Here is a 25457-nt window from a genome sequence, read left to right as displayed (position 1 = left end):
AAAGGTACATCCTGTCTCACCAACCTTTTAGAGTTTTTGAGAGTGTCAATAAACATGTAGGCAGGGGTGATCTGGTAGACATTGTTTACTTGGACTTCCAAAAGGCTCTTGATAAAGTCCCTCACCAAAGACTCCTGAGCAAACTTAACAGGCATGGAATAAGAGGTCCTTCTATGGATCAGCAGCTGGTTAAAGAACAGAAAGCAGAGAGTAGGAATAAATGGTAAATACTCCCAATGGAGGGAAGTAAATAGTGGGGTCCCACAGGGATCTGTATTAGGACTTATGCTTTTCAATTTATTCATAAATGATCTGGAGTTAGGAGTCAGCAATGAAGTGGCCAACTTTGCTGATGACACCAAATTATTTAGCGTGGTCAAAACAAAAAGGGATTGTGAGGAGGTCCAAAAGGATCTCTCCAAACTGGGAGAATGGGCATCCAAAGGCAAACACGGTTCAGTGTAAGCAAATGTAAAGTGATGCACGCTGGGGCAAAAAATCCCAACTTCAAGTATAACCTGATGGAATCTGAGCTAGCAGTAACTGACCAAGAAAGAGATTTGGGGGTTTTGGTGGACAGCTCAATGAAAATGTCAACTCAGTGTGCGGCCACTGTTAAAAAAAAAAAAAAAAAAAAGGCAAACTCCATGTTAGGCATAATTAGGAAGGGAACTGAGAACAAAACTGCAATATCATACTGCCCTCATACAAATCTATGGTCCAACCACAATTAGAATACTGTTTACAGTTCTGGTCACTGCACCTAAAAAAAAAGGGGCAGAACTGGAAAAAGTGCAGAGGGGGGCAACTAAAACGATCAAGGGGTTGGAGCAACTCCCCTATGGGGGAAGGTTACAGCAGCTAGGATTGTTTAGCTTGGAAAAAAGGCAAGTAAGGGGAGACATGCGAGAGGTGTGGATAGGGAGACATTTTTCTTCCTCTCTCATAATACTAGAACCCAGGGTCATTCCATGAAGCTGATTGGTGGGAGATTCAGGACAGATAAAAGGACGTACTTCACACAGCGCATAGTTAAATGATGGGATGTGCTACCATAAGATGTAGTGATGGCCACCAATTTGGATAACTTTAAAAGGGGGTTCAACAAATTCTTGGAGGGGAAGGCTATCAAGGGCTACTAGTCCTGATAGCTATGTGCTACCTCCAGTATCAGAGGCAGTATGCCTATGTGCACCAGTTGCTGGGGAACATGGGCAGGAGGGTGCGGATCCTCTCATGACCGGCTTGTGGGTTCCTGGTCAACAGCTGGTTGGCCACTGTGTGAACAAAATGCTGGATTAGATGGACCCTTGGTCTAACCCAGCAGGCTCTTCTCATGGGTCAAAGTCCTGAGAAGAAGTAGAAGAGGAAGTACTTTCCTCAGGATTGAGTTAGTCTTGCATGGTCAATGTCTGAGCTCTTGGTTTCCCATGTTCTCTGTTCTACATAGACCCTGAAGAAGCTCCGACAAATAGAAGTGATCAACTTTGGTGACTGCCTGGTGCGTTCAAAGGGTGCTGTTGCAATTGCTGAAGCTGTTAATGAAGGACTTCATAAGCTTAAGGTATTGGTTACAGCTTAATCTTGTTATTGCGTATAACTTAGTTATTGGACAGCATATAAATCTACAGCCCCTGCTTACTGGGGGCCATGGTTGTGCCTGGTGCATGGGGGAGGGAGACAGCAGGGAGGAGAAGGATTATCTTGCTGGGTAGCTGGGCAACAATCTTGCTGGGTGGCTGTCTGGCTGCACTGTAGCCCAGTCTCCGTCCCAAGAACCAATCAGCTGAGCCAGTTGCTCTTGGGGGTGGGCTCTGGCAGTGGGCCTGAGGGAGAAGTTTTTTCCTCTGACGTGCTCCAAGGCTGTAAAAAGAAGGCCTAATCTGGGCTTTGGCATTGGGAAGCATATAAATATTGTTAATAAATAAATCTTCCCAGATATCTTTATATTTTGTAAAGCTACTTGAAGAACTCTGGCTGATGAAGTGGGATATGAAATAGGAAATACATTTCAGAATAAGACATCCCCTTGTCTTATTCTAAAACCCTAAAATAGGGATTGACAAAATACAAGATCACTCTTCTTCATGCCTGTGGTTCCTGTCAATCTTAAAGCTAAATGTATCATCATAAACTGAAGCAAAGCCACAATGCATCGATGAATGCTGCAGTTATTGGATTGATTTATTTAATCAATCCATATCTTAGCTGCCTTTCAAGACCATAGTCTTCCCAAGGTGGCTTATAGCATAAAAACAATACAACATGCAGTGTTAGACCTGGGATTTGCCTTCTATGGATGGAAAGGCTCTGCTCACAGAAGGTGCCTCTGCTCTGTCCAATGTGGAAGGATCTCTCCTCTCCCCCACTGCCCAACTCACCCCATCCAGCACTTGGTGTGGTGGGTAAATACCGTGTATTCTGCTTAAGAGAAATGTAAATGTTGTGTCCATCTTATACCAATCTGGTTTAAGAGCAATGGACTGGATGCAAAACCACAAGAAGTCAACGTGAAATTTCATCTAGGATGACTTTTTGGTCCTTGAACCAAACCAAGAAAAAAACTAAGTGCAGGGCTCTCTGTAATCTAGCCATTCCCCACCCACTCTGAAGTCCTTTTAATACATCTTCTTTTTATTCCTTTCATGGTAGTATGTAGTATGAATCGTAGATGCACCTGGCTTTAACATAGATTTATGTGAAAGAGCTGTTTAATTTCTCTTTCTAAAATTTAATAGTGCATATTCCTATGAAACCCTCTGTCTTTTAGGAACTCAACTTGTCCTTCTGTGAAATCAAGCGAGATGCTGCTTTGATTATCGCTGAGGCTACCGAGGACAAATCAGAGCTAGAGAAGCTGGATCTCAATGGTACAGGGCTATGTCGATGTTGACAGTGCTAGACTAACTAGAAATCTGCAGCCAACCAACTGTCCATTTAGTTCAAGTCAGCATGTGAAATTGTATCAGTGCCTTATTCCTCAAGCTCCTCCTCTTTCAGTTGATGTTCCCACAGATTTTCAGTCTATTAGCTATTCTGCATTTTCCTTCTACCACCTGGCCTCTGAGTTTCCTGTCCTTTAGTTTCCCTAACTCCTGAGACCTCATCCCAGTCCTCAGGCCATGCAGAGCTACTGTAGTTCCTCGGACCTGTGCCAATCTTAATGCTAGCCCAGCTGACTTACACTCTTTCAGAGGCTGGATGGGAAACAACCCGACAGCTTTGTTTTCTGAGCAGATGTAACATTTGTAAATATTCAGTACCATCACAACAGCTTAGCCAGTCACAGTATCAGAAGTTTCAACAGCAACAAGCAGAATATATTGTGGGTATTAAAAACAACAACAGTTGCATGAGTGCCATTAGCCTAGCAAATCAGCTGCAGTTGCATCTCTTTTGGAGGGAGCCCCATACTTGGTCATTCAAAAGTTTTTCATATAAGGATGATAATGAAGCAATAATGATTTCCCTCAAATGGGAGCAGAGCCATTTTCATCAGCTCTGTTGTATAGTCAAGACAAACGTCCTTCTAGCAGCTGTAGAATTCTGTCAATATATGTTTCTGTCCTTGTCATAGGCAATTGCTTTGGGGAGGAAGGCTGTGAACAACTCCAGGAGATCCTTGAAGGCTTCAACATGGCAGAGGTGCTTGGATCCTTGAGGTAAGATATAAGAAGAGGCTGCTGTAATTTGTCATGATTCCTAGATTCTCTAGTGAAACTGAGTACAAATAGAGGTACTTATGAAACGGCTCTTTGTTCAGCAGCAGTTAAGCTGGGACCACTTTAAGTTCAGTGGCAGAAACACTTCCGTCTCCCAGGACACTCTGCCACTGACCTTAAAGTGGCCATTGTGGAGCAAAGTAACTTCAAAGGGAGATCAACAAGTTTAATTCATTCACCAGGGGCTTATTTGGGGATAATGGATTTTTATGATACTGCATGTGTTAATTGGCTTACCTAGTGCCAAGATGTTCATGTTATCAGCAACAACTGCACCGTGAATGACCACAGTTAATAATGGGATTGTCACTCTCAGTACTTTCTCTATTTTTTTTATTTATTACATTTCTATACTGCCCAATAGCTGAAGCTCTCTGGGCAGTTCAGAAAAATTAAAACCACAAAATGGAGCATAAAATACAGTATAAAATATAAAAACTTAAAACTACAGTATAAAAGTACAACCAGAGTAAAACCTAACAGCAATGCAGAGATTTTAATAAAACAGCAGATTTAAAACAACAGCTAAATGACTACAATGCCTGGGAAAATAAAAAGGTCTTCATCTGGTACTAGAAGGAGCACAAAGTAGATTTAAATGCCTTCTGAACTGTTTAAAATTCTACTGCCCCACCCCCACTGCACCATATGTATAAACCTGATTCTCTCCATGCATCTGATGAAGTGGGCTATAATGCATGAACGCTTATGGCAGAATAAATGTGTTAGTCTTTAAAGTGCCACAAGACTCTCTCTGTTCTTTTTGCATCTTTCCTGGAATTTTCCCTGGCAAGCAAATGAGCCTAAAAACACTGCTGCCTCCGAAGTTTTACGCTTAATAAGACCCGAGTTAGAAAGAGCAGGAACTCCTCTTTTTGATGCTACCTTTTGCTTGATGGGTTAGCTACACTAAAATCTTTGATTTCTCCATGTATTTCTATGGACAATATTCACTAGCCAGGTGGTGGGGGAGATTTAAAATGGTTTCTCAATGTGATCCAGGAAATGACATATTCAGACAATGAAATGGGGTACTGTGGTCTTCTGTGTCTCCTCCTCTCCTTTCTTCTGTCCATCTTCCAAGGAAGTCCCATGAGTTCAGTGGTATTTTAAAAATGAATAGAAACAAATTGACTCCCTCCCCAGTCACCTACTAGGTAGAGAATAAGTGCCACACTGAACGCAGTAGTAACTGTAAGCATACCTAAGTCTCTCACAGGCAGTTCCATCAGCCATGCAAGCTCCCAAGGAGCCTTTAAGGGTTGCTCATGCTCTCTGTCACACACACTCACACTCTCTCTCCCCCTCCCACCCATAAAGGGAGCCTTGTATCCTCTAAGGAAAAGAGCTGCAGCAAATCCCTAGCTACATGCCACAAGCTCCTTCTTGGTCTCTCTGCTTGCCTGTATCCTCCATCTCTGGAACCACACCTCCTCCGTTCCTGTGTGTGTGTGTTGCGCATGCGCGCAACACACACACACACACACACCCTTCTCTGTGCTCCTTGCCTGTAACCTCTGCCTCTGTTTCTCTCCAGACTTGCCTGGCCTGACCTGCCAACAGCTGACTGGCAGTATTTTGAAGCAGCCCAGGCTGCTGTGACAACACCTCAAACTCTTGGGAAGCCACCAGTGCTCAGAACAGCCCCCTGGTTTCCCAGCCCCCGTTGATGGTATCTGCAGTGTAGTGTTGAGAGCCACAGCAGTCCCACATTAACCTAACACCTCTAGAAGGAGGGAGGCTTCCCCACTGAGCCTCTACAGTCCAGAGGTTTGCTGGCCAACAGCTACAGGCAGGTCAGGGACGGATCATGGACCCTTCTGAGAACACGGGCCACTGACAGCTGCCCAACAATGCCAGCCTTGGTCACCTGTGGGATTTGTTACCACAAGATACGGGGATTCCAACTAACTCAGATGGCTTTAAAAGTGGCTTAGTTAAATTCATGGAGGATAAGGCTATCCAATGGCTGTATGCTACTTCCAGGATCAGAGGCAGCCGGCATCTGAATACCAGTTGCTGGGGACCAACAGCAGGAGAGGGCCATTGTGCTCATGCCATGCGTGTGGGCTTTGCAAAGGCATCTGATTGGTTGCTGTGGGAAACAGGATACTAGGTTAGATAGGCCTCTGGTCTGGTCTGTCAAGGTTCCTATGTTCAATAACTATGTTTGAGTTTGAAGGAAAACCTTGCTTTTTTTGTCTTAAGGCTTATATTTCTTTGGAATGCAGTAACATTCTTTGCAAATTAGATATCCTTTTGTTACTGGGCTAGTTTTGTGTTAGCTTTAGTATTTGTATTTCTATGGATGGCTTTTAAATTATGCAAAATTGCTCTGGGCAAACTGGAGTTCTTAAATTTTCAATAAATGTTTTACTTCGGATGTTTTACCTGTTGTACATGTAAATTATTTTATGCTGATTATTATCAACTGGCAATAAAATGATTGTGCATGGCACATAGAAATGGCTATAGTTGCAGCATTTTTGCACAAATTCCTCCACCTAGTGATGATGAAGGTGAGGATGACGATGACGATGAGGAAGAGGATGAGGAGGAAGAAGAAGAAGAAGAAGAAGAGGACGAGGAGGACGAGGAGGAAGAAGAACCACCTCAAGTGCAGGAGAGGGGCCAGGGGGAACAAGAATCACTTACTCCTAAAAAAATCTTAGATGAACATGTATGTATAAACAAAGTCTGTTTATTTTAGATGAAGAGGGGAAACTGCTGTAGATTGAGCTACATATAGTGATGTTGGGTGGAAAACATTTCTGGAAATTTTTCAACTGCCATATTTTCCCATGAAAATATTTCAGTTTTCCAAAAATACATTGTTGCATAAAATTAGCAACATAATGAATACAGTATCAGTCAAATTTGGCAGTTTCAAAGTTATTAACGTTTTTGGCTGACTATCCCTAATATTATGCATGCATATATAATTAATATAAAAGCTGAAATATAAATATAATTAGCACATTCTAAAATTACTCTATTTACTCTTTCAGTGTATTAATTATTTTCTTAAAATTTCAACAACATAAGGAAATGTATGCTATTGAGTTGTCATATTTTGAAATAGTCACAAGTATTCCAGTAAAAATAATTTCCAAGTAAAGTTGTGAATCTGTTTGAACATCACATTTCAAACTGCATTAGGCATGCTTCATTTAAACCTTTTTTTTCTGATCAGTTATTTTAGTTTAAATACTTGTGGCAATTGGAAAAACATCTGAGATATATTGAGCAGTATCCCAAACTGCTGCTCTGCTTATGCCACTGATTTCGCGCTCGCAACCTCTAGCCCAGCCAGTGGTGTAGTGGAGCCAGGGCTCGCAGGGATGCGGTGCCTGCACTTTTTGATTAGCAGGGGCACTGATGTCATCTGCCACCCACATGCACCTACTTCAGAATTCCCAGTTCCCTCTAAGCTTAGCTGTAGTCCTCCCAGTAACCGAGTGCAAATGAATTTTTCTAGCAACAATGTATTTTTCCCTGTTGTAATACGAAGTATTTTGGGGTGGCTTGGTTTTGAATGGGCAATTAAGACTCATTAGCTTTACAAAAGACCTACTTCTTGTGGATATGAAAACAGCTAAAACGAGCTTGTTGATACGGATCAACACAGCTGCCTGTAGTTCGGGGCTCTTCTTGAGGGCGTGGCTATGGGGAATGTCATGATGAGCACCTGCTTTCCAAAACTTACCACTACACCACTGAGTACAATGATAATAGTGTATGCTGGTACAACGACTTTCCCTGGAGAACCCATTGCACCAGCATACATTATGGGCATTGTGCGAGAGGTCGCTTACACTACATCAGTGGCATAACTGGATACAACGCTTTGCCAGAACATAAAATTAACATTGCATGCTTTTAAGTTGTGTCCACTAAATATATCAAACATGTTTTAGGGGATTCAAGCGTAAGTTGAACTGTAAATTTATCATCTATAATTTCTCTTGATGTCTGTCCCAGCAGGCTTAGCTTCAGTGTTCATGGGAAACTTCCTTGTGCATTGGGTTGGATCCTGGCTTACTCATACTTAGAGTAGACCTATTGGAATCAGTGGGGCTTAAGTTAGCCATAATACTCTTAAGAATTATTAAGTCATAATTCGCTTAAGAATTATTAAGTCTCGATCCAACCCATAGGCTGTAGCCATCTCCTCTATCTTGGACTTGGCTTTTCCTCCACTTTTCATTCACAACACTCTGGTTCCAGTGCTTGTGAGATTTCTGGGGAAGTAATAATTCTCAGCACTATCTGTTCTAGGATTCTCCTCCGGTGTCTTCTCCCCCTCTTCCTCCTGTGGATGTTGGCACTTTTCTAGCTTTCCCATCTCCAGAGAAACTGTTGCGGTTGGGCCCTAAATGCTCAACCTTGATAGCTCAGCAGGTAAGCTATTTTTTTTCCATGTACACAAATGCTCTGTGCACCCAGGGTGACTGTTGCTGCCCTTCTCCCAGTTGTTCCACCCTTCTTTATCTAGTTCCTCCTCTCATTCCTATATATATAAGAATGCTTTGCATATAAATATATAAGGAAAACACTCTTTTCTTACTGTTTTGTTCTGTCAAGGTGTCTAAGCTGTTTCCAAAAATTCAGGAGAAAAACCTTACCTAACTCTACCTAAATGAATTCCTAGAGAGGAATATTATACCAATCCACAAGTTAAGGCTACTGTAAGAGACTGGGTCTTAGAACACTTTAGAAATGCAGTCACTCATAGGAGCTTTGCAAACAGTCTAGACATTTGTTTCCTGTGCTAGCAGAACGTTGTGTCAAAGGGTGATCTTATAGAGGAACCGATTATCTGGATTTTTTTTCGCGAAGCTGTAGTTGGGAGATTGGGCCTTACTAGATATTTGAGAGAATTCAATGTGCAAATAGTAAAATACCACAAGGAAAGTAACAAAGGCCTCTACTAGCTGGGTATATTTAGCCCTAGAAATTCATCTTGTTCTTAAAGACTTTCCCACTCTCATTTGTGCATTTTCCCCCGGAAAAGCAGGCTCACTACTTATAGATGAAGTTGCTGTGGTGTAGTTGTCCTGGGTTACGATTCCAAGTACAGCAGCCATGGCCCAATTGCTCTTTCTAACAACAACATATCTTGCTATAGACTAGGCATTCTTAGATTCTGAAATTATATTTCTTCTAGACAGACACATCTGACACAGAGAAAGTTGTTATGGTTTTTCTGAAGATCTCTTCTGTGTTCAAAGATGAGACAACAGTAAAAACAGCAGTGAATGAAACAACAGGTGAGCATGTCCTTTTCATCCAAAGACAAAACCTTGGCCGCCAGACCATCACACTTAGGGTCCTGTGTATATATTGGCACCAGTCAAGTACTGTGGCACAGGGAGCTGCTGGGGGCTGTAATGCAAAGTATCTGGAGACCGCCAGGTTGCCTATCTCAGCACTAGAGCAAGGGCGGGCAGCTTCATAAAATGTGGATCCCTGCCCCAGGTGCTTTTTTAAAACCTGTTTTGCAGGATCTCTTAGAAGTAGTCAGCTGCTTGCTAATTTTGTGGCCTTTAGCAATGTAGTTCCATCCAGTATGGCAACAGTAGGCAACTTTTAACTTCTGTAAACTGCCCAGAGGGCTTTGGCTATGGGCGGTATGGAAATGTAATAAATACTAGTAATAATAATAACTTGGTGCCTTCAAGATGTCTTGGACTACAACTCCCTTAAGCCCCAGCCAGCCTAGCCAATGGTCATGGATTATGGGAGTTGTAGTCCATAACATCAGGGGCAGGAGGTTGCCTATCTGTGCATGCTGTGATGCTATGTGTAGTGGGTGGCAGTTGCAGCTAGTCCTTTTCTTGGGGTTCCATGATAGCTCCATTTGTAGCATTTGGAATTGTTATGGATTGCTGTTTAAACTGAGCAGTGTTAGTGAGCATGCCATCTGCCCTGGGGGCTTTAGAAGATGCGGGGACTGAAATCAAATTGCCCAGTACCGTGAAGGGGAGAGTCCCTTGTTCTCTTACACTGAAACTTGCCTGTCTTTTTAGATGCTTTGATGAGAGAAGCATTTTTGTCTGCTACCTTCAATTCTGATGCTTTCATTACCAGCCTTCTGATTCACATGGGATTGCTCAAGGTGAGGGGGCAGGCAGACTATTGTGATTGATATGAGACGCGATCTGTGGAAGCATACTGCATTCTTATTCCAAAAAGCACGAAGATTTAGGCCCAGTTTGCACAATACATTGAGTGCGTGCTGGGCAATGTTTTGAATATGCAACCCCCCTAATTGGGGGGAGGGGTTGCCATGTCATGTGAACCCAGGCACTGTGGGCTATTTGAGGTTAAACAACCCTCGCATAACCCTACTACAAACCAAGGGTTATGCAAGGGTTGCTTAACCCTCAAATAATCCATGGCCACGGTGGCTAGGTTTGCACGACATGGCAACCCCTGGATTGGGGGTTGCATACTCAATATGTTGGCCAGCATGCACCGCAGTTCATCCTGGGTTAAACAACCCCCAGTGAGCCCAGTGTATCATGTGAACCATGTCTTAGAGCAACATCTTAAGGAAGAAGTTCTTGTCTCCATAACCATATAAGGCTCTATGCATACCTAGCAGTTAGGTATAAATATAAATCTGTTCTGATTACAGGCTATTCAAAAGTGGAGGCACCCATTTCTCCTCTTAGCATTATTTGAAGGCATATAAGAAGGAATGCAAATAACACACTTGTGTAGACAGGGCCTGGATCAAGTGCCAATTGTGCTCAAGCAACAGATGAATGGGAAACAGTACACTTTCTCTCCCCCCGCCCCCCCAATTGCATACACTTTAGGTCTCTTTTGCCCTTGAAAAAGTAGAACCGCTTAGAGCAGCTGCATGGCCTGCCTTTTCTTGTCCTTTAAGGCCAGAAGGCCCAAGAACAGGCACAGATGCTATCGTTTTGTGTTTTCATTCCTCAGGCAAAAAAAAGCAACATGGGATTATTCCAGCTGTCTGTCTGGGCTTTTAAAAGCTTGAGGTAGACAGCCAGGGTGTTTGCAGTATGTAAGGAAATGGACATGGGGAAAAGAAGGGAGAGAATTAGGCAGGGCCTGCTGACATCTAAAGTAACTGCAAAGCTGAACTATGCCATCTGAGCAAATGTCTCTGGGCTATCCTAGGTATAGTTCCTTATGTGTATCTCATTTCTGTCTGCTTCCACCTTCCAGAGTGAAGAGAAGATCAAGGCTGTTCCTAGTCTTTATGGCCCTCTGATGACTCTGAACCATATGGTCCAGCAGGATTATTTCCCCAAGTCTCTTGTCCCAGTTCTCTTGGCCTTTGTCACAAAGTGAGTATTGTGCCTCTCCCAAAGAGAAAAAAATAGCAGCACATATAAAAAAAATATATAGGCTATTACTCTTAAATAATACATTACTACCCTAGCACCTGTGTATTCTGTCTTCAAAGCTGAAGATAATGTTCAGCAAAGATAACTTGGGTAGCTAAATGATAACCCAATGCTTGAATCTGAAAGTTAAAACCACTACAAACAAGACCCTTTGAGATATAGATGTAGCTATAGATGTCTTGGTGGAAGGCAATGGCATAAATCTGTAGCACTGCAAGAGCAATAAATTGGGGAAAAGTCACTATGTGCCCAAATGGATACTCCTTGAAATTCTTACACATTTGGTTTATAATATTGTCCTGTTTGCACACTAAAATACACAAATACATTTAAGACACTAGAAATCCTTAACTGAATGACTGTGCAGGGTTTGTGGAGGGTATGGGGACAGGAATAATATAGTAAATCACATCTGCTTGACATAAGCTTGTTTTCCAATGAAAAAAGGAAGTGGGGCAACTTTGAAGAGGGTATGACGCAAATCTCACCAGTTAGTATTCTTCTGCTGTTATGGCACACACTTGTATTTAGTGAAGTAAGTTTCCTAATGGGGCTAAAACTTGGGCGGCGAAAAAATTAAAACTAGTCATAGAAAGCTAAATGGCTTAGGGCACAATCCTATGCAAGGTTAGACAGAGAAAAGGCCTACAGCTCCCAGCATTCCCCAGCCAGCCATGCTAGCTGGGAATGCTGGGAGTTGTAGGCATTTTTTCTGTCTAAACCTGCATAGGATTGCACCCTTAATTTTTATCTAGCTGCTTGCATGGATCTAACTCCTGTAGTAGGTACAATGCTGCTTGCTAATACCACGGCTTGATGCCAACAAAGCATAGTTGCCCAAATTACTGTTGAATATGTAAATGTGCATATTTAAGAGATGCCCTTTACAGACTACCCCAGTGCAGAACCTCTTTGTTTCTTGCTTTCCTCCTGCTACAAGTAGGATCCTATATCTGCCCCCAAACTTTTTTCTGTATTACACATTGCCCCTCACTAAGCAACTAGTGATCAGAGTTGTCTGTGGTGGGTTCCAGGGCTAGTTATCTGAGCTCTTGTCATGCAGAATGGCAGATCTTATCCCTTTTGAGAATATCTCTCGATCAAATGTAAATTCAAGGAAGGTCCGAAATGAATGTTCATCCGCTTTTCATTTCCATTTTATTTCTGCAGACCCAACCGTGCTTTGGATTCCTGTTCGTTTGCCCGCCACTTGCTGCTACAAACCCTCCACCAGCTGTAATACAGAGGCAGCTGTGCCCCTTCCTGCAATAGGACTGTCATCAGAGTGCTCTGAGATGGAGAGCAGACAAAGATATCAGGACTTATGGATGAAACATTCTGCCTGTCTTGTCACCAGGATATCTGGCTGCCTTCTGTTATAACAAACTTTGAGGAACTCTGCCATGTGCTTTTTTAATGTTTTTGTGTTCATTGTTTTTGGGGTGGGGTTGTGTTTAAGTTCCCCGTTTCCAAAGTGGACTCTGCCTGCCCCAATATTTCTCTCTTTTGTGGAGGGTGTTTTTCTTTCTTTGGGGTTCTCCCTCAGCTTTTCTGCCTTCTGTTAAGCTGGGACTTCTGTTACCGAATTCAACCATTGCTGGGACTTAGGCGTTGCCTAATGTCTCAAACTGTGCCATTTGTTAGAGGACCATCTCTCTTGGGATAACAGTAAAATACTGAATCTAGGTTTATTTCTGCATTGTGCTATGGACTCAGTATTGAGTTTTTCCCTTCATTTCTTAGACCGGCACCAAGCATAAAGCAATGCCACTATTTTTGCTGTTTCTCAGCGTTTTGGGGTGTGGTGAGTGTGGGGGATGCATCTCCTCCGAACTAGGATATTTCATGACCTGCTTTGTTTGCACATGTAATCTTTCACCCCTGTTCACTGGCATTTCCCACTAACACAACAGATTCTAGCGGCCTGCCTAAGACTGCTAGTGATATTGCTTCACATACATAAATGTGTGCCCAATTAAAATAGGTTTGGTTCAGAATAAGCATAATCAACTTTGCCTTCCCTTGGAATCTTCTTCTATTTATTCTTTCTCTTTCCGCTACCCCTAAAGTGGGGAGAATTATAGTATGAAATGGCAGATTCTATCAATTCACCTTTTCCATTCATAAATGGAAATTGGGCTCATTGAGCAGATTCAGAGCTGACAGTAAGGAGAGTCCTTCATACAGCTTAAACAGTGACTACTTTTCTCCCTTTTTTAGCTATATGTATGGTCCAATTCTATTGTCATCCAATTATTTTCCATTTTCAAAGTTTTTAGCATTTTAACAGATGACCTTGTTTTTTATGAGCTGCTTCAAAATGAGAAGAGTGTGGAGCATGTTGCATATTAGTTTCTCTTCTCATCGATTTTCTCCAGTCACCCTTGTGACGGAGCAATAGGGCTTTTTTAATCAGTTAGGAGACAACAGCTTTTAGAAGAATCTCCTGGTAAGTTCCATGCAAAAGAAGACGACAAAGGACACCTGCCATTCATGTCAATGGGACTTGCATGGGAGGCCTTCTTAGTGGGTTGCTTAAAGAAGAGGACTGGGAAGTAGGGAAATCTTACTTCCCCACAAAAGTGAATGGTGCTCAGTCGTGTATTCTCTGTGGATAGTATCAGTATTGCAAATACCAGCTTTTATTTATATATCTTTTCAGTTTTGTGACTATTTTAATTGGGGAAGTGGTATCTTTTTTCAGCTGCTGCTTTAATCATTTATGAATGAAAATGTTAAGCTGCATTCTTTCATTGCTCACTGAATGCTATAGTTGATAACACAGTTATTCTTTTCTTCACCAAAGGAATACAACTGGCTCTTACCTACTTCTGTGTTCACGAAAATGGAACTGGATGCAGCAAACCATTCATGAAGAAACAGTTAACCAGTTTGCATGTTATAGTGGCAAAACACTTCTGTTTTCTGTAAACAACCTCTGATCAGCCCAGCTGGTTAACTGATGACAGCGATTAACCTGTGGTTTGTTGTTGCGTTAAGCGCTGAGTTGATTAGACCTTAAACAACCCATTGGTCTGGGTTTGCATGTCACACTCACAACCACCATTCAGAGGTTGTTGACAGAAAATGGAAGCTGCTTGTGTACTGCACTTATTAATTAATGCAGCTTTTACTGCTGGGATGTGCAAACTGGTCCAATGGGATAATTCCAGCTGCATTTGGTATTTTCCCAAATTTGTGGAAGGAGCAATCTATGAGATTGGGGGTAGAATCCAGCTAAAGTCTTACTTAGAGTAGACCCACTGAAATGAATGGGACTCGTTAGTCATGACTAACTAGTCTAGGTAGGGCTGTGGGTGGTCCATACATATTTATTTAATAAATGTATACCCTAAGTCTCCAAAAAGTGTCCATGGCAGTTTACAAAAACAACCACTGTTGTCAAGCTATTATTAACCCTTGTCAAGCAGGTCCCTGTAGGTTTTTGCAATTTTTCAAAAAGCCCCCAAATCTGTTTTGGGTAGATATACTAAGCAGGGCAAATGAAAAGAGTGTGTGCACTTTGAACAACAACATCTCCATTGTTTCACTTTCAACTCTCTGAAAAGCTATTGCCCATCTACATATCTGTGACTAGTTTCCCAATTTTCTTAAAGAAATTCAGTCAGGGGGCTGCAAATTTGATCACATTATTTTAACCTTTTTCCTCACAGGCCATTTTTGCAACTGGCCTGTGGGGGACCAGCTTCTCTTCGCAGGGTGCTTTGCCACCTATGTTGGGAAAAATACTATAATTCCCACACACACACACAGATGCGAAAGTAACTGGGATGCAATTTTGATGATAAAAATAGCCTGTGGGAAAAGGGTTCTGCACCCCTTCCCCCATACCACTGCTATGGTCACACCTACAGCCCCAAGGCTGCATTTCATTAAAAAAAAAAAAAATAGTAGGAGACGGATCACAGATCTGCAACACAATGTTTAATCCTGCTCCAAGTCTGAGTTGTTCAATCACACACAATGTGAAGGTTTGCTCCAGATGGCAGCAGCCTAATTTGCATCCAAAAAATAAACTAAAAAACATCCATCCATCCATGCACTGTTGTTTATCAATAGAGAAGTTATGGCATAAACTGTAGGTAATATCTTCCTTCATAAAAGGAATTTGATTAAAATACAAGCAATTAGTTCTTCTCAAGATGGTGGATGAATGGATTAGTCCTGGCTGCTCCAGTGGCAGTTATGATGGCTTCTCTGCTTGATTGTCCCTCTTCGTCCTCAACTAACTTTTTGACCATTGATGTTGTAACTGATATAGATGGATCCCCTTTCAGAATCATCTAACTATTTACTGCAAACATGAGTAAATAGGTAATATTTCATTCACTGTCTTGTGAAAATGAACAAAAGCTGTCTTTGTTTCTTTGAGTAAATCTTCAGTGAGCAGATCTGAGAGGCTGTCTTCTATTTGCTTCAGTATCTAATGGTCATGTAGAGATCAGCAACACCCACAGTCGTAAGGAATATGGGTGCTCTTCATAATGATGAGCCATTTTAGCAAATGATTAATTGAGCTTGGAGGCTTGGAATTAAATTTTTTGTTGCTTTAAAGATCAGAGACTAACATAGGTTGGTGTGGATGGAAATTTGGATGGGGCAATAGGAGTGCAGTCTAATTTCTCTTCAGGCCATTGGCTGGCAGCTGTCATATAAATATGCTGGTCATTCTCTAAGTTCTCATAGACAGACTCTGAGGTCAGCTTGGACTGAGTAATGCCTTGGTTCTGAGAAGATGGGCCATCTTCATCATAGTAACGCTGGAACCGCATTGATTGGAACCGCCACCTGTAAAAGGCAAACAAGGCCAAGACAATCATAACTAAAAGTGTGATGCCGACACCAGTTCCTAGGGCTACGTTACTGTTTTGAGAAAAAGCATACGCTCCAGTATGCCCATATGTGCACTGCTGGGTTGTAGGGACCACACACTTGAAGAGGTTCTTGTTCTGAGGGATAATACAAATTCTATAATCTGTTCCTGGCTGGAGAGGATGAAGCTCAATCTCTGTTAATCCTCCAATCACTCGCAGTATGTGCTGATCCACAGAAGACTTGTATCGTACTTCAAACTGGTCATGATTCCCATAGAAAGACCAGGTAACCATCAGGGCAGCGTTGCCCTTTGTCCGTGCACTGATGCTACTGATCTGGTCAGAGAGGCAGGGGTCCTGGTTCTCCAGTATATGACGTTTATCAGGAGTTGTTGGTCCTGTGTTGGCATTATTGTGAGTACCTGGTCCTGTGGTGGAGGTCATTCTGCTGGTAATTAAAGCAGTGATAGGAAGCATAGTAGCAGCCTGTGGTGAAGGTTCTTTACTGGGTGGAGGGCTAGCCTTGGCTACGTTTGCAGAAGAAACGCTGATTGTGTCCAAATCAGTTTGAAAAGGTGGGCAAGTCAGTTTCTGTAACTGGGCAAAAGAAAAAACATATGAGAGAAATCCTCTTACAAGAATTTTTGGGATTTTTTTTTTAATGTGATTTTCCTGCCAAGGTAAATATATCTTTGGTGATATCTTTAGTTTTGTAAACCCTTTTGTGAAGTTTATCTTGTAAAGCAAACTATCAATACAACTAAATATGCCCCCTGCCCCGCCAAATTACGCATTGGCTGCTCAGCTAAATGCAGTCCCTTCATTAGTACATTTTGGGCTCTTCTCTCTTGCATTTATTAAATACTGACCACATGTAAGTTGGTAGCAAAAGAAGTCCACAGGACAATTGGAAAAGGAGCAGATATCCTAGACTTGCTAGAGAAGTTGAGGAAGGTGGACCACCAGAATAAAAGGTTGGGTTTTATTGTTTATATTGGTATCAGCCCTGATCCTCTGGCAAATAAAGTTGGATTTAAAGATTCAAATAAAGTAATATAGCGAGGCTGTGGAATTAGCAATTCCCTTCCCCATACTGCCAATTATTTCATGACAGTTTTGAGATTCCTGTCCTAAAGCTGCCATCTGAAGTGAACCCCTCCTGGTGACGCTTAGTCCCAGCTGCCATGCCATAAATATGGCATAAATGGAAGAACTCTGGCATGTGCGGTTTCCTTCAAGAGCCTCCAAAAGGCACTTGTAGTGAGGGGTTTGGTAATATGCAACTGTTTAAATTGGGTAGTTAAAAATAACATGCCAAGTAATAGCTAAATGTTTAAAAAAACAATTGACAGTCCTATTCATACGACGTTTCTGACCTGTCAGTGTGAATTGGACTGATGGTTACCTCTATATTCACCAGTTGTTGTCCTTGAAGGGCATCCGGTGAACTGCACTCCACTGGGCTGCGATCTTTTCTCATTGCTTTCTTCTGCCAGGTACGAAGCCAGATCAAGTTGCAGTCACAACGCCACTTGTTCCCAGTCAGATACAAAGTAGAGAGAGACTTCAGTGATGATAGAGATGGCAGGGATGCCAAGCTATTGTTCCTCAGGCTCAAGACCTCTAGTCTTCGTAGCCTTTTAAATGTCGAGCTGGTGATGCTTTTCAGGGGCAGGTTTTCCAAGAACAGCTGTCTCAAGGAGCCAAGTTTCCTCCCAAAGGAGACAGAAGTCAGCTCCCTGATTGGGTTGCCACTAAGATGAAGGCTGGAGAGTGCAACTGAGTTGCAGATGGCAACTGGGACACTCTTCAGCCTGTTGCAGTCGAGGTAGAGGATGCGCAACCTGCCTGGGAGAGCTCGGGCTGACAAGTTGGCAATGAAGTTAGCACTGAGGTGAAGTTGGCGCAGCTGTTGGAGACCACTAAGGGTCTTGTCTGACAGTTCGGTCAACAGGTTGTGACTTAAGTCTAGGACGCTCAGTTGCTTCAAAGAGGAAAATGCACCTGGAAGAGAGAGCGAGAGAGACGGTTACTGGCATGCTATTTTTACCCTCAGGTTTTTCCTCCTACTTCTTTCCCTGTAGACAAAGATGTGGCAAGACCTAAAGTTTAGCCTCTTGGGAATTCTTGAGCCAGCATGTAATTGTTTCAGTAAATAAAATTAAGAATGCTGGCATGTGTCTGGTTCCTCCGAAGCACACATGTTATAGTGAACTGGTTCGCACACCACGACAGCCCACTGTGAGGTTATGGCACATCCAGCCACCATTTTGTATATCCAACCCCTGCTTGGGAGTTGTCATGTCATGTGAACCCGGCAAGCTTGAGGGTTAAACAACCTTCGTATAACCCTAAAACAGACCATGGGTTACATGAGGGTTATTTAACCCCTGCATAACCCACACTCGCCAGGTTTGCACGACACAACAACTCCTGAGCTGGGATTGGATATGCAAAGTAGCGCCCACAGGCACCATGGCTTGTTGGTTAAATAACCCATGATGACCCATGCTGCGTCATGCAAAGTAGGTCCAACAAGTCTGTCCTATTTGTTCCCAAATGTGACCCATGTTTTCTTTTTCCTTTGTGCATACACATCTCAGGTTTAACTTGTCCATGCCCCCCAGGAAAGACTATCTGCTATTGTCCCAGGGCATGGTCTGAAGGAACATGAATGGCAGCCACCTTGCTGAAGCTAAGCAGGTCTGGGTCTGGTCAGTGCTTGGAGGAGTGACCACCTGGGAACCACATGTAGCCACCTTGAGTTCCACAATGGAAGAAAGGAGGAATATAAATGTAATTTTACACACACACACACACACACACACACATTTCTGGTGAATTGTATTTATTTTAATACAGAATTACTCTCCTGGTCTCTCCTGTAATATTGCAGCATTAAATTTTAATAAACATGCTTCTGTGTTAGCATTTAATGCTGTACATTTGCAGAAGGAATATCAACTGTTCTTCCTGTTCTCATACCATACCAACCCATAACCCATACCAACAGAATAAAAATGTCCTTTTGTGTCATAGGGAATACAAAAGTCAACAGGGAAGGCACCAGAATAGGTTAGTTTGGTGGGTCTATTATGTACACAAGATGACCAGTCCTTGAATAGTTAAAGGCTCAGTTCACACATAACAACTAACTATGGGTTAAGCAACCCATAGTTAGTTGGGGCTGCTGCCCACCCACTCACCACTTCTGCTTTGCATCTGCTTTTGTTGTTGGGTTAAAACTCTGGGGTTGTTTGTTCCTGAACAACCCAGAGTCCTGGGTTTGCGCATTGCATCAAACAACCCAAGAACAGGGCATTTCCATGTTTTTTTAATGAAAGCAGGTGCAAAATGGGAGCGGCAAGTGCATAGGAGGCAGTGTGCTCACTCCCTTCAGTGCAGCCTGGCCAGTTTGAGTCCAACAACCCATGAATTGTCGTTATGTGTGAACCAGGCTATGTGGTGCTTTCAGGCAAGGCTTTTATCACACCATTGCCCTGCCTTGGTCACAGAATTTTGCGTAGGGTGGAGGGATGTCTTAACATTGTATTCAACATGACCCTCCTGTGCTTTCCCATTGCTTCTAATGACTTTTCTCTTACTGTAGATAAAGACAGAAGAGCTGCACAATGCTTTCTCACAGGAAGCACTGGGAGCCCTCCACCTGGAAGCACCCGTAGTGTATTTCTGCTCTTGAGTGGGGGCATTCGTCTCTTATTAATAGATAGTTTGAATGCTTCCAGCATAAGCTCATAGGATGGGCCCAACAAGCCTATCTATCTATCTATCTATCTATCTATCTATCTATCTATCTATCGCATTTATAGCCCACCTTTTTTCTTCCATGTAACCCAGAGTGGCGTACATAATCCTCCTCTCCATTTTATCCTCACAACAACAACTCTGTGAAGTAGGTTGGGCTGAGAGTCTGTGACTGGCCCAAAGTAACCCATTGAGCTTTATGGCTGAGTGGGGACTAGAACCCAGGTCTCCCAAGTCCCAGTCCAACACTCGAACCACTACACCATACCAATTTGAGTTAAGCCATTCGAGGCAGGCTTTGTGCTTAACTTCTGGATAAGTAAACTGTTAGTGTACATCTAATCTATCACTTCCTGGCATATAGAAGGGGAAGAAATGGAAGCAGCGACAGATTTTACTTTCTTGGGCTCCAAGATCACCGCAGATGGTGACTGTAGTCATGAAATTAAAAGACGCTTGCTCCTTGGGAGGAAAGCTATGGCAAACCTAGACAGCATAGTAAGAAGCAGAGACGTCACCTTGCCGACAAAGGTCCGTCTAATCAAAGCTATGGTTTTCCCAGTAGTAATGTATGGCTGTGAGAGCTGGACTATAAGGAAGGCTGAGCGCCGAAGAATTGATGCTTTCGAACTGTGGTGCTGGAGAAGACTCTTACGAGTCCCCTGGACTGCAAGGAGGTCAAATCAGTCAATCCTAAAGGAAATCAACCCTGAGTGCTCATTGGAAGGACAGATACTGAAGCTGAAGCTCAAATATTTTGGCCACCTAATGCAAAGTGAAAACTCTCTGGAAAAGACCCTGATGCTGGGAAAGATTGAAGGCAAAAGGAGAAGGGGACGGCAGAGGATGAGATGGCTAGATAGCATCACCAATGCAATGAATATGAACTTGAGCACACTCCAGGAGAGAGCACAGGACAGGAAGGCCTGGCTATGGCCCATGGGGTCACGAAGAGTCGGACATGACTGAACGACTGAACAACAACAACAATCCTTACATGTCCCACTCATTTATACTTTGTTCCATGTGCCTCAACCTTTCTACACTGTGGAAACCTGAGACAGCTAGGAGGGAAGAGAGGAGGGATGCAAGAATGGCCCTCATTACCATAATGGTGTTGGAGAAACCACAATACCTGGTGAAAGATGAGTGATTTGGTTGTGCTCCAGATGCAGAAAAATTAGATTGGTCAGGTTTTCAAAGGCCCCTTCTGGGATCTCTTCTAGGAGATTGTTGTCCAGATGGAGGTGGTACAAATTCTTCACACCCTGAAAGGTTCCAGGCTCAATTAGGCGCAAATGGCTGCTGCCAAGGTAAAGTGTGGTGAGTTCAGGCAAATCTGGGAAAGAGGCTGCCAGTAGGCTGTCAAACTCATTGAACTGCAAGTTGAGCTCCACTGTGGCGTGTGGGAGGCCAGTGGGAATAGCAGAGAGGCTGGCATTGGAGCATCGAATGAACCGTTCCAGGAAAGAGCAGCTGCAACTGAGGGGGCATTCAGAACCATCCAGGAGCAGCTCTGGGTGAGCCAGGATCAGAGTCCAAAGTAGTGGCAAAGTGAAGACCAGACGCCACTGTGGAGCCATAGCATACCACACTGTAATTTCAAAGCAGATGGTGAAAAAATGTTACATACTTGAGAAATTAGCAGAAAGGGATGTGGTGAACAGTTCTGATCAATTACTAGAGGAATATGCAGGAGTTACACATACAGACCTCTACCCACCCACCAATGCATGCATTCCCACACCCTTCCTACCATGATGGTCAGGATTTGCCACTCGTCATGAGGGTGCTTTGACAAAGATGTGTGAAGGCACCCTATATACTTGAATGCTATTGGGTGTTCACAGTTAATTTTAAAATAAGTTTCTAAGTGCTGTAATTGTAATATGCACACCAAAAGTGCTTTAAATGGGCAGCCCTAGGAAATCAGCCAACCCACAGCAGATGGAAAGCCTTACAGAAACACTGCCTAAGTCAATCTACCTGGGTAATATGGGCCCAGAAGGGTCATTTTCTAGTTGTTTGAAAACATGAAGGAGGGGGCTTGCATCTACCCCCTTTCTACTGTGATGCAGCTAAAGGCATAACTTATCTGTGTATGGCAAGGGTGGGCAACATGCAGCCCCCACAACCGCAGCAAAGGGAAAAAAAGCTTTTAAACCAAATAAATGGCTCTGTTAGTGTTACATTTGAAACGGGTCGAATTTAGCATCAAAATATAAATTTGGCCCATGCAGCATTCTGTAGTGCTAACGTGGCCATTCTTCGGTAATCTTTTTTCTGGCACCCCACACAGTACAGCCTAGGGGGGGGAACAGCCCCCAGACGCCCCCCAAGTTGCCCGCTCCAGGTGTAAGGGATCCCGAGCAAGTATTCTTTCTTAAGAACGTAACTGTTTCGGTACATCACACAAATGACCACATATTAGGAAAGGTAACCAGGCATATTTAATTTAATAACCTTTAAGCAATCTCCACCTATCATTTGAAGAGTGACAGTTTATTCCCTTTTGTAAACAATTCCTCTTAATAATCAACTTAATTTTAGTTCATTTGAAAGGTCTGTAGTGGTGGTGTCAGTTCCATGTCTACACCATAGGAGATTTTATTTTGGTTGCACCAATTAAAAGTTTTATAGCTGAGGCAGCATTCTCTAACAATGATGTCTAATTGGGAACTATATTAAAAACTGTGGCAGTGAGTTCCATAGAACCAAGCCTCAAAGTTACTTTAAAAAAGAAAAAAAATGTAGGTGGGATAACTGATGTTTCATCAGTTTGTATATTAGTAGTGGGATAACCTACAGTATTTCTCTCACATATGGATTTTAGAACTACGGTCATTGACAACAGCATCTAATCAGAACAAGCCCAGCAAAAGAGGACTCTCTAGAGCAAAACCCTAACTGTCAAGTACGCACATTTTTTCAAAAATTGTGATGTGGTAACTCTATAGTCATATGTTGGAAAATTGAGCATGACTTGGAGCATCCCTAAATGTCTATCAGTAAAATATACGTTACCAATAAGGTTAATAAGGAATGGAAGAAATAACTATGCTAGGAATCTTAGAGAGAGCATTTGAAAAACAAAATAAAAAAGGCCAGGTAGCAATATCTGAACACCTTATCTTAAATATTTTACGCATCATTCTAAAATAAAATATTTCATAATTGAAAATTGTTCAATTTTTTGAAAAAACAAACAAAAAGGTCCTCAGAAAAAAATGGGGGAAAACATTTTTCCCCAATATTTTTCTGGGCTTTTTCCAGGTCTTCACATCTCTCTGAGACAATAACATATTAATAGTCAGTCTGGCCATCTTGTGCCCTCTCCTTTCTCCTGTGGCTGACATCCTCTCCAATTCCCTCTTGCCACAGTCACACCCTCCCTATGCTGCTGGGGCCTAATTCACACTCTTCTATAAAGTCTAGCCTGATGTCAAGCCATTAATGTTCATGTTTAGATGTCAAGCCGTTAGAGTTCGTGCATCTGATCAAGCAGACTCGAATCCAGGAAAGCTTATGCCATACTTCATTTGAAGTCTTTAAGGTGTCAAAAGACTGTTGTTTTTCTGTAACTAACGCAGCTACTTCTCTGGAAGCACAGTGAGCACAAGCAGCAGGGGGTCGGGGTTTCCTCCTTTTGTTCTGTCAGTGGCAAAATTTACAGCTAAAAATATACTGATTCAGCAATCTGGAGAGCAGGAAATGCTGGCATGAGACCCTCCGGCTCCTGGTTTCCCTCTTTCAATCGGCCGTTCTCTGAAAAGCATCTGCTTTAAATGATCTCTGCTGTGTCGTGAGAATAAGCTATTATTCTCTGCAGGCTTTTGAGATCAATAGGCCTTGTAGCCAAGAAAGGCAGGAAATGGTGGGATAGAGGCCAATTTTATGTCCTTTGCCCTGAAAAGTAGATTTATTTGAGAGAGCTCTGTAGAAACTTGCTTCCACTGGTTGTACTATTATATTGTGGTTTTAAGCTTTCATATTTTATATTTTATGCTGCGCTTTGTGGTTTTAATGTTTGTGAACTGCCCAGAGAGCTTCGGCTATTGGGCGGTATAGAAATGAAATAAATAAGTAAATAAATTCCACTTGTAACTTAAAACGGAGAATACTGGGATATCATATTCTGCATTAGATAGATTACTGCTATGATTAGTATGCAAATTGACTAGGATCCTCCTGATACCTTAGATGTGCAGTGTGGCTACATGAATAGCAGTACCTCCTGTCTACGTAACTATAACAGTGCTGTCCATCAGATAGTTTTAACACTGACCTGCACATTTCCTAGAGTCATTTGCAAGCATTAAGGGGTAAAGGGAGTTAGAGGCCATTCAAGGTTGAACAAATAAACAAACAGATTTAACCAAGTACTGTATTATCAATAATGTTGATGCAGAACCAGCAGTATCTTCTTTCAATATAATTACTGCGTTCCCTGTGGTCCCCCTGCCCTATGTTTTACTGTATTAGTGGAGGGAGTGCACAGCTTCCAATGTACTAAACACTTCAAAAGGAAATAAAGTTCACAAAACGGTGGGGCATTCTTGCTGATGAAACTCATGTGTGCCAGTTCTGGTTTTGCTTTTAGGCTGAAATTTTAAATGCACATACTAGGAAGTAAGCCCCAATGAACATGGCGGGACTTATTTGCAAGTTTACCATACATAGGCTTGCGCTAGTAGGAAAGTATTAGTGAAGACTGTTTCATTCCAGTGAATATTTGCGGGCATTTCAGTGGGCACAAATGGTGGATTCTGATGAACAGAAGCGCTGTGATAGTGAATTGATGCTGTTTAATTACATTCTTGGATTAGTTTTCAATATTTTTTAACTACTCTTAGTGTAGTACTTGGTAGTCATTTCTATGTTTTAGGATGTATTGTAAAGATTTCTGGGGGCTGTTTAGAGCTGTGGGGTGGGATGGAAACCCTCAAAATAGAATAAACTTCAATAGGGGAGTATTCAGCTCATAAAATGGCTCAGTATGTGGTGGAGAGCTACGTCATTTTCCACCTGTGATCATGGGCCCTAATAAATAGATGCCAATGACATCTGCACAGCCTTAATACGCACATCCTTAGGAAAGATGGCCCTTGCGCAAACACCAATTATGACATGTCAACCTGACAAGAATTTAAATGCAATGTTGTGCACTTCCTTGGACAGAAACTGCGTCATACTAGTAACAAAACATTGTAACTTGAGTTGCTGGGAAATACATAATGTGTGTCCCAGCATAAAGACAAAATCCCATATCCATAAGGGCAGTCCAGTTGTGCTTAACATTACCCGCTGCCATTAGGCTGTGAAACAACCAAAACCCCACATGGATGTCATAGTCTGAGATTAGGAAACCCTTTGCTAAAACACAGATCTGTTTAAAGGGGAACCTCCATCAAGCCCTTAATTTGACTGGATAGTGTCAATTCAGACTATAACATTTTAAAGTACTTTCTCCTACTGTGTTTCTCCTGAATCCTCTCTTTTTTTGGGGGGGGGGTAATTATTCATTATAATTCATTAGAACTTTAATCCCCCTTACCTGATGGGTTGCTGCTTGTGAACCCAGTGCTGGGGCTGGTCCCGCAACGACGAGCGACAGGACTGGCTTCTTCTCCCTCTGTTATTTCCTATGCCTTCCTTGAGCCACATGTAGTCTGAAAGAAACTGCACTGAGGTACAATTGTTTCCTCCCATTGTTTGTGGTGAAAAGGGTCACACAGCTGGGCTGGGGAAAAAGG

The 25457-nt window shown here is 42.5% G+C and overlaps 2 protein-coding genes across 3 annotated transcripts in view; one reads left to right on the top strand and one right to left on the bottom strand.

The window, feature by feature from the left end:
* RANGAP1 (Ran GTPase activating protein 1) overlaps nucleotides 1-15512 on the top strand; it is a 35152-nt gene extending 19640 nt beyond the window's left edge. For both annotated transcript variants that reach the window (XM_084809952.1, XM_084809953.1), the window contains exons 8-16: nucleotides 1451-1564; nucleotides 2771-2870; nucleotides 3578-3662; nucleotides 6231-6402; nucleotides 8001-8123; nucleotides 8890-8992; nucleotides 9752-9840; nucleotides 10923-11044; nucleotides 12275-15512. In XM_084809952.1, the coding sequence (XP_084666078.1) occupies nucleotides 1451-1564; nucleotides 2771-2870; nucleotides 3578-3662; nucleotides 6231-6402; nucleotides 8001-8123; nucleotides 8890-8992; nucleotides 9752-9840; nucleotides 10923-11044; nucleotides 12275-12344 (978 nt within the window). In that variant the 3' untranslated portion in view covers nucleotides 12345-15512. The remainder of the gene's footprint in view (nucleotides 1-1450; nucleotides 1565-2770; nucleotides 2871-3577; nucleotides 3663-6230; nucleotides 6403-8000; nucleotides 8124-8889; nucleotides 8993-9751; nucleotides 9841-10922; nucleotides 11045-12274) is intronic.
* Nucleotides 15035-25344, bottom strand: LOC146339676 (uncharacterized). Its single transcript, XM_084809950.1, has 4 exons — nucleotides 25259-25344; nucleotides 20840-21298; nucleotides 17345-17943; nucleotides 15035-16536 (listed from the first exon to the last, which is right to left on the bottom strand). The coding sequence occupies exons 2-4, from the start codon at nucleotides 21285-21287 to the stop codon at nucleotides 15682-15684; spliced, it is 1902 nt and encodes a 633-aa protein (XP_084666076.1). The 5' UTR covers nucleotides 21288-21298; nucleotides 25259-25344; the 3' UTR covers nucleotides 15035-15681.
* Between the last annotated feature and the right edge of the window lie 113 nt (nucleotides 25345-25457).

This window comes from Heloderma suspectum, chromosome 7 (assembly GCF_057233095.1).
Source record: "Heloderma suspectum isolate Gila_16-S chromosome 7, 16-S_ref, whole genome shotgun sequence".
NCBI classification, from domain to species: domain Eukaryota; kingdom Metazoa; phylum Chordata; class Lepidosauria; order Squamata; family Helodermatidae; genus Heloderma; species Heloderma suspectum.
This window is presented reverse-complemented; position numbering and strand designations above follow the sequence as displayed.

What these genes read in the sequence shown, in the direction of transcription:
- LOC146339676 (XM_084809950.1), bottom strand. Translation starts at nt 21,287, where the DNA reads ATGGCTCCACAGTGGCGTCTGGTCTTCACTTTGCCACTACTTTGGACT. An exon ending in AATCACTCATCTTTCACCAG is followed by an intron (nt 17,944 to 20,839) that starts GTATTGTGGTTT and finishes TCTCTCTTCCAG; the next exon opens with GTGCATTTTCCTCTTTGAAG. An exon ending in AACAACTGGTGAATATAGAG is followed by an intron (nt 16,537 to 17,344) that starts GTAACCATCAGT and finishes TCTTTTGCCCAG; the next exon opens with TTACAGAAACTGACTTGCCC.